This window comes from Lagenorhynchus albirostris, chromosome 1 (genome assembly GCF_949774975.1).
Source record: "Lagenorhynchus albirostris chromosome 1, mLagAlb1.1, whole genome shotgun sequence".
Taxonomy (NCBI): domain Eukaryota; kingdom Metazoa; phylum Chordata; class Mammalia; order Artiodactyla; family Delphinidae; genus Lagenorhynchus; species Lagenorhynchus albirostris.
In genome coordinates, this window is record NC_083095.1 from 32,792,938 (window position 1) to 32,809,377 (window position 16,440).

Below are 16,440 nucleotides of genomic sequence, written 5' to 3' on the forward strand. Positions count from 1 at the left end.
AGCAGATCCCCGAGGCCTGGGGGAACAGCACTACGGAGATGAAAGGTCCAAGGTGGGGCTTACCTTTTCACTGTGCGCAGGAGGGTAGAGCGGGCTTCGTTGTGGAAGGTGATGATGACGCTGGTGGCCGGCAAGTCCGACGAATAGGACACGGATGGGCAACTGAGAAGAGAGCAGAGAGGTCAGAGGGCAGCTGTGAGAGTGATCTCAGGGCAGGCTTAAGCTTCTCTTTGGCCGGCCTGCTGCCCCCGGAAGCCAGGCGTGGGCCCTGGGCCTCCACACCCATGCCCACCCCACTCAGGCCGCCCAGCCTGGAGTCCCTGGAGGGAAGCACGGGTTGGGGGACCTTCCCAGGCCTGGATGCTCTTTACAAAAGACCTAGAGCACTCGGAGCCCCACAGTCACTGAAGTGTTGAGGAGGGATCGACGTGTATAGGCACCACACAGGCCCCAGGATCAAGCCCCGGACCAACAAACAGAACTCCCTGCCCGATGGGGCAGCCAAGAGAGACAGAATGGCGGAGGGGAGAAGAGGGAAAATGGCCTCTCTTTGTCTCTGACACGCTGTAGCTTCTTCCTTCGGATGTAGCAGCTCCTGACATCTGGTGGGATCTGGAGAGGAATCGTTCCCATCCTGCCCTCCCGTGAATTCCTCCCTCTCGCTGCCACCGTTAACAGCCACGTGGTGACACCAGGCAGGGGAGCAGCCCCACTCTTCCCACGGGCCCTGGGACACCTAGGGGAAACCGAGTCTCTGAGGAGACACCAAAGCACTTCCCCCTACCTCACTCCCTCGCCCAGCAGCTCTGCGCTCCGCCTTCTCCAGACACCACATTTTGGGCCCATTGGCTTCCCCATGCTCAGAAAAGGGAATTAAAATGATCCATCCCTGCCAGGCTTCATCCTTGTCGGTTCTGCAACTGCTTCTGTGAATGCATTTATTGGTGCTCCTGGGGCCGCAGCGGGAAGGCAGCCTCAGTGCTAGTTTTCATGGCAATCTTCTTTATTACAATTGCTCTCTGACTACTCCAGCGGTGACTGTTTTTTCATTATGGCAAGAGGAGAGATTGAAGGTGGAGACTCGTATCCTCCAGACGGGACTACTACAAGGGCCTGAACGAGGGAGGGGGCTGATGACTTGCCCGCTCACACTGAACAGAGTCCGAGCTGGGATCAGCATGGAAGGTGTCCTTGATCCTGGTCTAGGGCCTCTCCCACCTACCACTCTGGAAGACCAAAAAGCAGAAGACTGCCGAGCATTTCTGGGAGTTGCCGAGGAAGTGGCAGCTGTGGGGCAGGAAGAGAGGAAGGAAAGGGATAGCAGTGGGGCGGCGCACAGCGCTCGACTGTTTGCACAGTGCAGGCAGGGCTGGCGGCCCCTCTTCACCTCAGACATCACCAGACGGGCACCGAGAACGCCAGGCTAGCCTACCCCCTTCAGACCTCCCCGTGGTCCCCTGGCAGGTCACTCTGGCTGGGATTCCAGCCTGAGGTATTTAGGGGCATCTCTGGCCTCGCTGGGAAGTCTCCTTGGACCTCTCAGGCTCTCAGGAGGTCAATGAAATAAAGGTGAGTCAGGAAGACGACAGATGGTAAGGGTTTGAATGTCTCAATAGCTGGACCGAGTCTGAGGAAATCTTCCTCATTTCTTAAATCCACATGACTGAAAGAAAAGCCAACTGGTGCTGGCCCTTCCCTCCACCCTTCTTTCTCCACCGGCACAATGGAGGCCACACCTGTAATGGCGCGTGTCCCGGATGGGCCGGTCAGGGCTCAGCTTGTCGCTCTCCAGCTGGTTGAAGGCATGCTGTCTGTAGGGGTCCTCTCCAGGCTTCAGCTGCTTGGCTGCCAGGTACGCCTTCTCATCAAAGCCTTTCGAGGGTGTTCCTGTCACCTGAGACAAAGGTCAGCATCAGAGGGGCCACAGGCAAGAGGATAAAGTAGCCACTGTGTGGTAAGCACTTACGACACGGTACGACCCAACTGCATTACCTCATTTGTACCTGTGAGCAGGAGATCGTTATTTCCCCCGTTGCACCGATGAGGAAACTGAGGCTCGTGACGGTACCCCCATGTGTGGGGGCAGGGAGTACATGGGAACTCTCCGTACCTTCCGCTGAATTTTGTGCACCTAAAACTGCTCTTAAAAAATAAAGCCTATGAATAAAAAAGCTCAAGGTCAGAGCTAGTGAGTCACAGGTTTCTGGAGTCAAAATGGTTGTTCTGACTCTGAAGCCCACACTCTTGACCAGGGCTCTTCGCTGGATATGGAGATGGTGACACCCGGAGGGCACCTGACCCCCAAGATGAGGTGTCCTGAGAGGTCACCAAGCAACCTGCAGAATGACAGTCTCCTAGGGATAAACCTGGGCCTGACACTGGGCTAGGCATGAAGGAGGTGCCTGATCAGTAAAACATCCAACGCTGGGACAAGATGCTGCCCAGAGAACCACCTGTGAGGCCAGGTGGGCCCTCACAGGCTAATGCCAGAGCTGCCAGGATGCAAATGCACGGGCAGTGACGCATCTTCTCTGGGACTTGTGTTTGCTGCTGAAGTAGCTCACGTCAGACCTCCCGGGCAGCCTGGTTTTAAGTGCTGGGGAGTGATGGATGACAGATGCCATGGCCCAGCCTCCCTCCTCTTAGCCACACCCTGCTTTGTGCTCCCAAAGTCCCCCATGAAAGTCACTGGGGAAAGATACATCTGAGACGCATGGGTGAGTGGATGGATGCTGACATCTCATTATCTGAAACACACTGCCAGCCGGATGTTGCCTGGAAATATCATCCACGGTGAGTGCATCTCGACTCCGCGCCTTCCACTGGACCAGCAGCCCGGGCAGGAGCTGTGGGCCCACAGGGGCAGCAGGAAGGCGGGTGAGAGTTGTCCAGGCACAGAACCCCTGCATGAGAACTCCATCATAGGCCTAGTCTCTAGAGGGACAGTCCCAAGAAGACAGCTTGACCTGTGGAGAGGAGATGGATGTGTTGGGTGATCCACCAGCAGCCCAGGGCCTCCACATTCCCCTGAGAGCCTAGCTCCCAGCCTCATGGGACAGGAATGCAAAGGTTCCGGGGAGTGCCTGTCTCCTAGGGCTGCCTCTCTGTAGTGTTCATGCCTCCTAGGAACCAGTCCCTGAGCTCCCTGAGGTCACAGCCAGTGAGGGAGGTTTCCTCATGTGTACTGGGCCCAGCCCTGTGTCACACACATACTCAGGATGGTGACAACAGCTGCACTGCCGCACTGTGATATTCTTATTTGGTGCCATGCCGGGGACTGGACAGATGGGTCAGTGTCCCCATAGACTCGCAATCCATTGCAGGAAAGAGAGAATGAGTGGAAGGAGGGGATTGGTTCAAGATGGTGGAGTAGAAGGACATGCTCTCACTCCCTCATGCGAGAGCACCAGAATCACAACTAACTGCTGAACAGTCATCGACAGGAAGACACTGGAACTCACCAAAAAAGATACCCCACATGCAAAGACAAAGGAGAAGCCACAACTAGACAGTAGGAGGGGCGCAATCACAATAAAATCAAATCCCATAACTGCTGGGTAGGTGACTCACAAACTGGAGAACACTTATACCACAGAAGTCCACCCACTGGAGTGAAGGTTCTGAGCCCCACGTCAGGCTTCCCAACCTGGGGGTTCAGCAACGGGAGGAGGAATTCCTAGAGAATCAGACTTTGAGGGCTAGCAGGATTTGACTGCAGCACTTCAACAGGACTGGGGGAAACAGAGACTCCACTCTTAGAGGGCGCACACAAAGTAGTGTGTGCATCGGGACCCAGGGGGAAGGAGCAGTGACCCCATAGGAGACTGAACCAGACCTACCTGCTAGTGTAGGAGGCAGGGGGTGGCTGTGTCTCACTGTGAGGACAAGCACACTGGCAGCAGAAGTTCTGGGAAGTACTCCTTGGCGTGAGCCCTCCCAGAGTCCGCCATTAGCCCCACCAAAGAGCCAGGTAGGCTCCAGTGTTGGGTGGCCTCAGGACAAACAACCAACAGGGAGGGAAACAAGCCCCACCCATCAGCAAATAAACGGATTAAAGTTTTACTGAGCTCTGCCCACCAGAGCAACACCCAGCTCTACCCACCACCAGTCCCTCGCATCAGAAAACTTGCACAAGCCTCTTAGATAGTCTCATCCACCAGAGGGCAGACAGCAGAAGCAAGAAGAACTACAATCCTGCAGCCTGTGGAAGAAAAACCACATTCACAGAAAGATAGAAAAGATGAAAAAGGCAGAGGGCTATGTACCAGATGAAGGAACAAGATACAACTCCAGAAAAACAACTAATTGAAGTGGAGATAGGCAACCTTCCAGAAAAAGAATTCAGAATAATGACAGTGAAGATGATCCAGGACCTCAGAAGAAGAATGGAGGCAAATATCGAGAAGATGTAAGACATGTTTAGCAAAGACCTAGAAGAATTAAAGAACAAACAAACAGAGATGAACAATACAATAACTGAAATGAAAAACACACTAGAGGGAATCAACAGCAGAATAACTGAGGCAGAAGAACAGATAAGTGACCTGGAAGAGAGAATGGTGGAATTCACGGCCACGGAACAGAATAAAGAGAAAACAATGAAAAGAAATGAAGACAGCCTAAGAGATCTCTGGGACAACATTAAATGCAACAACATTTGCATTATAGGGGTCCCAGAAGGAGAAGAGAGAGAGATAGGACCTGAGAAAATATTTGAAGAGATTATAGTCAAAAACTTCCCTAACATGGGAAAGGAAATAGCCACCCAAGTCCAGGAAGCACAGAGTCCCAGACAGGATAAACCCAAGGAGAAACATGCCGAGACACATAGTAATCAAATTGGCAAAAATTAAAGACAAAGAAAAATTATTGAAAGCAGCAAGAGAAAAACAACAAATAACATACAAGGGAACTCCCATAAGGTTAACAGCTGATTTCTCAGCAGAAACTCTACAAGCCAGAGGGAGTGGCATGACATATTTAAAGTGATGAAAGGGAAGAACCTACAACCAAGATTGCTCTACCCAGCAAGGATCTCATTCAGATTCTACGGAGAAATCAAAAGCTTTACATACAAGCAAAAGCTAAGAGAATTCAGCACCACCAAACCAGCTCTACAACAAATGCTAAAGGAACTTCTCTAAGTAGGAAACACAAGAGAAGAAAAGGACCTACAAAAAGAAACCCATACCAATTAAGAAAATGGTCATAGGAACAAACTTATCAATAATAACCTTAAAAGTGAATGGATTAAGTGCTCCAACCAAAAGACTGAGGCTCCCTGAATGGATACAAAAACAACACCCATATATATGCTGTCTACAAGAGACCCACTTCAGACCTAGGGACACATACAGACTGAAAGTGAGGAGATGGAAAAAGATATTCCATGCAAATGGAAATCAAAGGAAAGCTGGAGTAGCAATACTCATATCAGATAAAATAGACTTTAAAATAAAGAATGCTACAAGAGATAAGGAAGGACACTACATAATGAACAAGGGATCAATCCAAGAAGAAGATATAACAATTATAAATCTATATGCACCCAACATAGGAGCACCTCAATACATAAGGCAACTGCTAACAGCTATAAAAGAGGAAATCAACAGTAACAGAATAATAGTGGGGGACCTTTAATACCTCACTTACACCAATGGACAGATCATCCAAACAGAAAATTAATAGGGAAACACAAGCTTTAAATGACACAATAGATCAGATAGATTTAATTGATATTTATAGGACATTCCATCCAAAAACAGCAGATTACACTTTCTTCTCAACTGCACACGGAACATTCTCCAGGATAGATCACATCTTGGGTCACATATCAAGCCTCAGTAAATTTAACAAAACTGAAATCATATCAAGCATCTTTTCTGACTACAATGCTATGTGATTAGAAATCAATTACAGGGAAAAAAACATAGTAAACACAAACACATGGAGGCTAAACAATATGTTACTAAATAACCAAGAGATCACTGAAGAAATCAAAGAGGAAATCAAAAAATACCTAGAAACCAATGACAATGAAAACACGATGATCCAAAACCTATGGGATGCAGCAAAAGCAGTTCTAAGAGGGAAGTTTATAGCAAGACAAGCCTACCTCAAGAAACAAGAAAAATCTCAAATAAACAATCTAACCTAAAGGAACTAGAGAAAGAAGAACAAACAAAACCCAAAGTTAACATAAGGAAAGAAATCATAAATATCAGAGCAGATATAAATGAAATAGAAACAAAGAAAACAATAGCAAAGATCAATAAAACTAAAAGCTGGTTCTCTGAGAAGATAAACAAAATTGATAAACCATTAGCCAGACTCATCAAGAAAAAGAGGGAGAGCACTCAAATCAAGAAAATTAGAAATGAAAAAGGAGAAGTTACAACAGACACCACAGAACTACAAAGCATCCTAAGAGATTATTACAAGCAACTCGATGCCAATAAAATGGGCAACCTGGAAGAAATGGACAAATTATCAGAAAGGTATAAGCTTCTAAGACTGAACCAGGAAGAAATAGAAAATATGAACAGACCAATCACAAGAAATGAAATTAAAACTGTGATTTAAAATCTTCCAACAAACAAAAGTCCAGGACCAGATGGCTTCACAGGTGAATTCTATCAAACATTTAGAGAAGAGCTAACACCCATCCTTCTCAAACTCTTCCAAAAAATTGCAGAGGAAGGAACACTCCCAAACTCATTCTATGAAGCCACCATCACCCTGATACCAAAACCAGACAAAGATACTAGAGAAAAAGACAATCACAGACCAATATCACTGATTAATATATATGCAAAAATCCTCAACAAAATACTAGCAAACAGAATCCAACAACACATTAAAAGGATCATACACCATGATCAAGTGGGATTTATCCCAGGGATGCAAGGATTCTTCTATATATGCAAATCAATCAAAGTAATATACCATATTAACAAATTGAAGAAGAAAAACCATATGATCATCTCCATAGATGCAGAAAAAGCTTTTGACAAAATTCAACACCCAGTTATGATAAAAACTCTCTAGAAAGCAGGCATACAGGGAACCTACCTCAACATAATAAAGGCCGTATAAGACAAACATCATTCTCAATGGTGAAAAACTGAAAGCATTTCCTCTAAGATCAGGAAAAAGACAAGGATGTCCACTCTCACCACTATTATTCAACATAGTTTTGGAAGACCTAGCCACGGCAATCAGGGAAGAAAAAGAAATAAAAGGAATACAAATTGGAAAAGAAGAAGTTAAACTGTCACTGTTGGCAGATGACATGATACTATGCATAGAGTATCCTAAAGATGCCACCAGAAAACTACTAGAGCTAATCAATGAATCTGGTAAAGTTGCAGGATACAATATTAATGCACAGAAATCTCTTGCATTCCTATACACTAATGATGAAAAATCTGAAAGAGAAATTAAGGAAAAACTCCTATTTAGCATTGCAACAAAAAGAATAAAATACCTAGGAGTAAACTTACTTAGGGAGATAAAAGACCTGTATGCAGAAAACTATAAGACACTGATGAAAGAAATTAAAGATGATACAAACAGATGGAGAGATATACCATGTTCTTGGATAGGAAGAATCAATACCAGGAAAATGACTATACTACCCAAAGCAATCTACAGATTCAATGCAATCCCTATCAAATTACCAATGGCATTTTTTACAGAACTAGAACAAAAAATCTTAAAATTTGTATGGAGACACAAAAGACCCCAAATAGCCAAAGCAGTCTTGAGGGAAGAAAACGGAGCTGGAGGAATCAGACTCCCTGACTTCGGACTATACTACAAAGCTACAGTAATCAAGACAATATGGTACTGGCACAAAAAGAGAAATATATGTCAATGGAACAGGAAAGAAAGCCCAGAGATAAAGCCACACATCTACGGTCAACTAATCTATGACAAAGGAGGCAAGGATATACAATGGAGAAAAGACACTCTCTTCAATAAGTGGTGCTGGTAAAACTGGACAGCTACATGTAAAAGAATGAAATTAGAACACTCCCTAACACCATACAGAAAAATAAACTCAAGGATTAGAGACCTAAATGTAAGACAGGACACTATAAAACTCTTAGAGGAAAACATAAGAAGAACACTTTTTGACATAAATCACAGCAAGATCTTTTTTGACCCAGCTCCTAGAGTAATGGAAACAAAAATAAACAAATGGGACCTAATGAAACTTAAAACCTTTTGCAAAGCAAAAGAAACTACAAACAAGACGAGAAGACAACCCTCAGAATGGGAGAAAATATTTGCAAACGAATCAATGGACAAAGGATTAATCTCCAAAATATATAAACAGCTCATGCAGCTCATATTAACAAAACAGACAACTGAATCCAAAAATGGGCAGAAGACCTAAATAGACATTTCTCCAAAGATGGCCAAGAAGCACATGAAAAGCTGCTCAACATCACTAATTAGTAGAGAAATGCAAATCAAAACTACACTGAGGTATCACCTCACACCATTTAGAATGGGCATCATCAGACAATCTACAAACAACAAATGCTAGAGAGGGTGTGGAGAAAAGGGAACCCTCTTGCACTGTTGGTGGGAATGTAAATTGATACAGCCACTGTGAAGAACAGTATGGAGGTTCCTGAAAAAACTGAATATAGAATTACCATATGACCCAGCAATTCCACTACTGGGCATATACCCAGAGAAAACCATAATTCAAAAAGACACATGCACCCCAATGTTCATTGCAGCACTATTTACAATAGCCAGGTCATGGAAGCAACCTAAATGCCCATCAACAGACGAATGGATAAAGAAGATGTGGTACATATATACAATGGAATATTACTCAGCCATAAAAAGGGACAAAACTGGGTCATTTGTAGAGATGTGGATGGATCTAGAGACTGTCATACAGAGTGAAGTAAGTCAGAAAGAGAAAAACAAATATCGTATATTAACGCATATATGTGGAACCTAGAAAAATGGTACAGATGAACCGGTTTGCAGGGCAGAAATTGAGACACAGATGCAGAGAACATAAGTATGGACACTGAGGGGGGAAAGTGGCAGGGGGTGTTGGTGGTGGGATGAATTGGGAGATTAGGGTTGACATATATACACTAATGTGTATAAAATGGATAACTAATAAGAACCTGCTGTATAAAAAAAATAAATAAAATAAAATTCAAAAATTAACAAAAAAAAAAGGTAAGGACATCTAAAACAAAATAGAGAGAAGGAGTGAAGGAAGGAGGGAGAGGGGAGGAGAGAGAGAGGAAGAAGGTTCTGGCTTGAATCCTGGATTGCTAGAAGGACCCAAGCTGTTAACTGTGAGAATGAGGATGAGGGTTCCTTTGTGCCCTTCCCACCAGAGAAAAGAGTGGGTGCTAACTCTGCCCCCCACTTCCACCTAGCCCGGGATCAGGCAAATGGAAAGCGGCCTCCAGCTGATGGTGGAGGAGCTAAAATAAGGAAAAAAATTGCAGAAGCTCCCAAAGGGAGAGCGTGCCAATGAATTAACCCCACCACTCAACTGAGAGAAATAACCATGCTTATTTATTTAGGACTTATGGCCACGCTGTGGGTCAGGAAACCTCCTAGCTCTCAACCCACACTCATCCATCGCCCAGTAAACATTGATCGAGAGCCACCAGCTACCGGGCACTAGGACACCCTTCTGCAAATTCCAAGGATCACCTGATCATTCATTCATTTGTTTACAGAGGCTTGACTCCACTTGCTCATTCATTCATCCACCCATTCATTCAGCAAAACTCCACTGAACACCACCTATGTGCCAGGAAGGGGAAGAAATGGTTCTGACACTGTCCCTATCCCCAGCCTGCTGCCTTCCTGCGCCTCATTCAAAGCCTCTTCAGGGCCACAGAGAAGGCTGTGGAAGAGCATCTCTAGAGAAGTTCCTCTCAGGACCTCAAAACTGAGCTAGACATCCTCAAAGATGCGTCTGCTTCTCCCTCCCTCAGACCTGTAGCCTCTGATGGTCCAACCCTCCTCCGAGGTTAGACCCTTCACCTGTGACACACCTTGTGAAGAAGGGCACAAGGGTCTGCTCCCTCCCAGAGGTCTCAGCTCCGCTTTCACGTTGACCCAGCATCCCCGGGGTTTAGAGCTGAAACATCAGTTGGCCCTGCATCAGCAGAGTGGAGGCGATACCGAGGCAGGATAGGATGTGACCCCTCTATCCAGTCCCTCTCTGGCCTCACCCCAGTCACTGCCCTGAGCTCTTCTACCTGATATCTATCCACACACCCACACCACAGCTCATTTCCCTCCAGTTCTTGAACTCTCCTTTCCCTTTGGCCCTGGTCTTTGATTCTGAGACTTCCAGGCCTTTGGGTGTCCCAGTGGCTACCTCTAACTCAATGCCTCAAAATGAATTCTTCATCCGTCCCCAAAGCAGCTGCTTCTTCTGTGCTGCCTGTTGCAGAGGTGGGCAGTCCCACCCTGCTGGTCCTCCAGGTGACAAATCCAGGGGTCACCCCTAGTGCCCTCCCCCATGCTCCACAGCCTGAAGCAGACCCCTGCCCTGGGTCTCACAGGCAGTGTCCTATGCACATGCCACTAGTGTTAAATCAACAGATTATTTACAAAGTCTAGTTTGTGCAGACATTGTGCAAGAAGCTGGGAGGATGAAAATAAACAAAAAGTATGGACCCCAGAAGAGAAATCTAGGAATCTAGGTCACTCCCTTTTCCTCCCCCATCCCATGCCAGGCACAGCCATGGAGGATCATGAAGAAACCTCCACTCTCAAACTCAGATCACGGGTAGCTGGAGAACTGGCCATGGAACCTCGCCCACCCCACCCCGGCTGGGGCAGGAGTCCGGTGATGGCACAGGCACCAGGCACTGGTGGCCAGTGAATGCCGCCTCCCTGCTCCCCTCTTCCAAAGGGGAAGTGTGTTGTGCGATCCTGTTCTCCCAGCCACACCGCTTACTAAGCATATCGGTGAGGGGTAAATACATCCTTTGGCTCTAGGCTGCGGGACCATAAGGAGATATATCTGGATCAGCCTGAGAGACCCGAGATCCTGGGCTTGGAGCCAGTCGGAGCCACTGGATAGGAGGACTCGCACTGCTGTCCTTTCTGTAGAGGGTGAGGGCATTTGGGGCTGTCTGTGGAATTCTTATACCACATGGCACTGACATCTGTGCTTTACTTCTCTTGCTTTTCCACTAGATAGTGAGCTCCTAGCACCTGGCACATAGTAGGTATTGAGCAGATGTTTACTGAATAAAGGAATGAATAGGGAGTGAATGAAGGAATGGATACCTAGACAGTGTCCCTGCTCTCACCTTACTTACAATCAAGTGGGGAGAAAACCACAGCGGACAAATGGGATCCTCTGACACCACACATGACCTCCGGTGGCTTTCATCTCCCTCAGGGCACAAGCCCCAGAGCTCACAGCGGCCCAGGAGCGGATGCCCTGTCACCTCGCTGGACTCAGCTTCTACTGTTGCCCCCTGCCTAGCTCTGCTCCAGCCACACTGGCCTCCTGAGGTTCCTTGAGCCTGCCAGCACCTTCTCCTTAGCCCCTTTATTCCTTCTGCTTCCTTTCTGGGAGGCTTTTCTCCCAGTTGTCTGCATGGCTCCCTCCTTCACCCCCTGCAGGGCTCTGCTCAAACCTGGCTCCTCTGTGAGCCTTCCCCAGCCACCATCTGTGAAACTGTGGCCTCGGCCCCACCCTCGCCTTCCCCATCCTCCCGCCTGCTTTGGTCTTCCTTATAGCACGTAGCATCATCGGATGTTCGATGTGCACTTTTGTTATTAATGTTATCTTTTTGACTCCTTCTTCCTACAAGAATATAAGCTTCGCCAGGGCAGGGATTGTCTGTTTTGTTTAATGCTGGATCCCAAAGCCCAGAACAGTGCCCCATGCGACTGGAAAACAATGGCTAATGAGTATGTGAGTGATGAGCTGTCATGCCGACAAGCATCTCCTGGCCCCCCTGCCCCCCTCCCCTGCTCCCCACACTCAGCTCACACACGCTTGGAGTTGAAGTGGACCAAGAAGGTGAGGGTGGTTTTGCTCGTCTTAGGGACCTCCTCACTCACATGCTCCTGGCAAGGCTGTTAATCACTGTCTTCCCATCCCACCAACACCTCAATCACCACCATGGGGTGGGCACAAGACCCAGGCTAGGGTGATCTTGTCACTGCACTCCCAGACGCAGGGGACTGGTTCAGGAACGGTCATTTGACTCAATCGGGGCCAATCAGAATCCACCCTGAGACTTTTCTGTAAACTGAGCTCTTTTTGTCAGCACTGGTCAGATTGGGAGGCGAGCGTCTTCCTGCCCCTCACATGGAGAAATCTTGTCTGGAGAATGAAACCAAGAAGAAAGAATCAGAGCCAAGAGATGGAAAGAAAGAGCTCTAATGATATTGTTTGGGGTCCCTGGAGCCAATTATATCTGATCCAAGTTCACTTTGGGGCTTTTCTATCTCTCTATATCTGTCTATCTAACTACTTAACTACCTATCTGTCCTTTTTTTTTTTCTCTTGAACTAGTTTGAGTTGGCTGTTCTTCTCTCATAACCAAAAGTTCTGAGATGTCAGTCCTTCGGTCCTTTCAATGAAAAGCAAGCCATTCTCCAGAAGTAAGAAACAAAAATCAAAACCAAAAACCCACAAATGAGCCACCAATGGCAATGACACAGTGTGGGTGAAAGCCATCCATGCCAAGATTTTCAGGCTGTTCTCTGGCATCTGGCCTAGGGACTTGAGCCCAGAGCCGGGTGAGGCATTCCTAGCCTTGTCCAGCAGGCAGGGCTGTGGCCAGGCTTTGGGAAGGGCGGGGGACAGGAGGGGTTCCATCTGGACAACAACTTAAGAGGTCCTTGGGTTGCCATGGTGAGGAACAAGCGTTGGGAAGATGGTGAGTGACAGCCTGATGAGGCTCCCACAGCCCTCCAGCCTCCTGCCGAGAGTTCTTGGTGACGTTTAGGCAGCTGCCTCCTAACCATCACCAGTCTGTCTTTTTAGGAAGTGCCAAATCCAGCACTTCCATGTCCAATAAGGTCAATCACATCTGAAATTTTTTAAGCTGAAATAATAACTCTGCTTTATAAAGTGGGAAGAATTATTTCTCATCTTAGAGACTTTTATCTTCAGTCAATCACTCCGATTAAACTTTGAAACCTGCCTGACTTGTATCAGTTTTTTTCCAGCTAGATTTGCTTATTTCTTCTTGACTGCTAAATTTAGGAAACCAACAGCCAAGGGGAAGGTCGAAAATAAGAAAGGACAATATTTTCCAAGTCATTTTCATCAAAAACAGTTCAACCCAAATCTCCAAGCCTTGTAAACTTTCTTTGAACATATACGCACATGTACCCCTAAATTTCAGATTTAAACAACTCGAACCCCTTTTAAATGACTGCTGCCCAATTTCCTTTTATTGCCAGTGAAACAGGTACCTGCTGGGTTTGCCTTTCACTAAAGTCACTGAAACTGCAAATAAAAAGGCTCTGGTCCTATTTTATGGATGACTCCTGACTTTTTTTTTCTGAGTCTGCTTTAAACGCCAAACACCTGGAGAACAAAATGTGATTCCCAACCACTCCCGACTCCCCTAGGACAAAAATTTCATCTGATGCTGTGTCCCAAGTTGAAAGACTGCCATTCATCAGGAGAGCTGGGAAACAGAGCATGAGTCACCATCTCGGAGAGCACAGGCTTGGGTTCCACCTCTCCCATGTGAAAAGGTGGGTCCCCTGGGTCTCCCCGCAAGCTGCTGGGTTCTGCGGAAGCAGCCAACCCCTCTTGGACAGCCAGTGCCCCTGCTCAACCAGACAAGATGCCAGGGGCGGCACCGGGCTGGCAACCTCAGCTTGGCGGAACTCACCTAGGTTACCAAGGGCCTGCCCCAGATATGTCCCCATCTTCCTGGTGGCGCAGTGGTTGAGAGTCCGCCTGCCGATGCAGGGGACACGGGTTCATGTCCCGGTCCGGGAAGATCCCACATGCCACGGAGCGGCTGGGCCCGTGAGCCATGGCCGCTGAGCCTGTGCGTCCAGAGCCTGTGCTCCGCAACGGGAGAGGCCACAACAGTGAGAGGCCCGCGTACCGCAAAAAAAAAAAAAAAAAAAAAAAAAGTAGTTGTCATAGGGGTTACCAGCCTGGGCTTTGAAATCCATGGCCCTGGGATAAAATGTCCGTGCTTATTGCTCTCTGGCCTTGGAAAGTCACCTACCCTTTCTGAGCATGCTTCTTCATCTGGAAAATGGGGATTAGGGTGAGGATTAAAGGAGATAATATAGATAATATATTTAGCACGGTAACTGGCACATAAATTATATATTAATTATCATTAGCTTGCCTGTCTTTTTAGCAGTGACTCTCAACCCTGGCTGTACATTAGAATCACGTGGGAAGATTTTTAACATCCTGACGTCCAAGCCCCACCCAAGACTAATTATAAATCAGAACCTCTAGGGGTGGGTCACAAGCATCAGGGGTTCTTAAAGCTCTCCAGGTGTTCCAATGTGCTACCAAGGCTGAGCAGCTGCTTCGAATGGATGCAGGGTGGTGAGCGATGGCTAGTCATGGGCTGCTAAAATCACAGGACCAAGAACGAGGAGGGACCTAGGCCATCTCCCCTGACCCCTTCCCAGGAGCCTCACCGTGAGTCTGGTTTTCTGGCCTCTATTTGGACTGACCCAGAGCTTCCCCATCAGCAGAGCCAGCTGCAACTCAGCTAGAGCCTCCAAGGCTACCATAGAAATCCCACCTTGCAACACTTATGCTCACAGGCCTGGGAGGTTCTAGCTCAATTTCATACCAAGGAGCACAAGGTAGGGGCTGCCTGGGAGGCCCACCTTGAACTTCCAGTTAGATTTCCCACCATGACCTGACTTCTCCAGGGTGCTAATGACTGCAACAGCTTTATGATACCAGTGGTCTCACCAAGAAGGAGTTCTAGTGGCTATGGTGATCTCACCAAGAAAGAGAGAGGGCACGTTTCCCATTCTCTTAGATATCTGAGCCAACTAGGATCCTCTATTTAAGGCTGGGACAAGGCATCAGGCCCACTGTTCCAGACCACCTGTGTTCAGATCCAGGAAGCTTCCAGGCCCAGTCAAGCTCTCTGAGTCTCATTTCCCACTCTCTACCCAGCCCAGAGGCCATGTAGGGATGGAGGGATTCTGAAGGTGGTCCATGCTAGGAACACGTGGTGTGATAGCTCAGTTTCCACCTGCTTATCAGTTTACCCAGCTGGAGTAGAGCATTCCTGGGTCTGTGAAGGGTACTAGATCTCTGCCTGACCCTCCCAGCCACAGCTGCTGCAGAACATGAGGAAAGATTAGGCCTCTTCTAATCTGAACCGATACTGTCTGCTCACTGAGGGCCTACCATAAGCTGGATGCTATACGAGGTGCTTATTTCTATCTTCAAGTAGTCTTATTGCCAGATAGGTGCTCTTCTTACCCTTATTTTACAGAGGTGGAAACTGAGGCCCAGAGAGGTAAAACAACAAGCCCAAGGTCACACAGCTGCTGAGTGGCTGGGCTGGGACTAGAATTGAGGCGGTCCGTCTGGAAAGCCTAAACACAAATCTACCTCTGTGTGCCTTCAGACTACTCTGGGCCAGATGTGCTTGGCACCCCACTTCCAACTCTGAGTCCCTCAGCTCCACAACCAGGTCCTGACAAGTGCAGGCCGGAGGCGGCCTCCCTCCTGGGCTCAGGGTTCAAAGCATCAGTTCATGACTCTGATGGGGACCTGCCCGGTGCTGTCATCTCTTGGCCTAACATGAGCATGGAAACACTTCTCTGCTTACGGCTAGAAAGAAGACAGAAAAACGGAAAGCGTAAGAGTTTGTATTACTCAGACCAAAACAGCACATAACCAGATCTCCTCAGGTCCGCCCAGGCCCTACTTGGTCTTTCCAGCCAGGGATGCCTCCAGGGTCCTGGTGACCTTGAGCTGCAGTCACATCAAAAGGGGGACAAAGTTGATTCCCCTTCAGGTTCTTGTCTGCTGGATCGTTCTCAATCCCCCAAACAACACTGCCCCGCTCTGCAGCTGAGAGAAGGGATGTCAGCAGAAAGAGCTGCCGCGACAGCTCTCAGGGCTCCCCAGGCCCAACACACACCCTCTGGGCCAACATATGGTGGGGGTCACCACCCCGTTCTGCTCTAGTCACACAGGTGTAATATGTCAATGTTTGTAAGTTATCGTTGCACTTCTGGTGTTTCATATTCAGAATCTATTGAACTTGAACCTGTCAGATATTAACTGAAAAAATAAAAGCAATAATGGGCCAGGTAACATAGAACATAAAGAGTATGACGATTTTGAAGGCGGCAATAGCCTCCCGTCTCAACACTGAGGTCGGGACCAGCTGGGCCAGGATAAAATTCAACCCATTAGCACTCAGCAAGGCCCTGCTCATGGGCTGGGCACCT

The 16,440-nt window shown here is 47.6% G+C and overlaps 1 protein-coding gene across 2 annotated transcripts in view; it reads right to left on the minus strand.

Annotated features, from left to right (window-relative positions):
* GALNT16 (polypeptide N-acetylgalactosaminyltransferase 16) overlaps window positions 1–16,440 on the minus strand; it is a 99,067-nt gene that overhangs the window by 26,709 nt on the left and 55,918 nt on the right. For both annotated transcript variants that reach the window (XM_060140432.1, XM_060140442.1), the window contains exons 2-3: window positions 1,737–1,894; window positions 64–162 (exon numbers count right to left, since the gene is read on the minus strand). In XM_060140432.1, coding sequence (XP_059996415.1) covers window positions 64–162; window positions 1,737–1,894 — 257 coding nt within the window. The remainder of the gene's footprint in view (window positions 1–63; window positions 163–1,736; window positions 1,895–16,440) is intronic.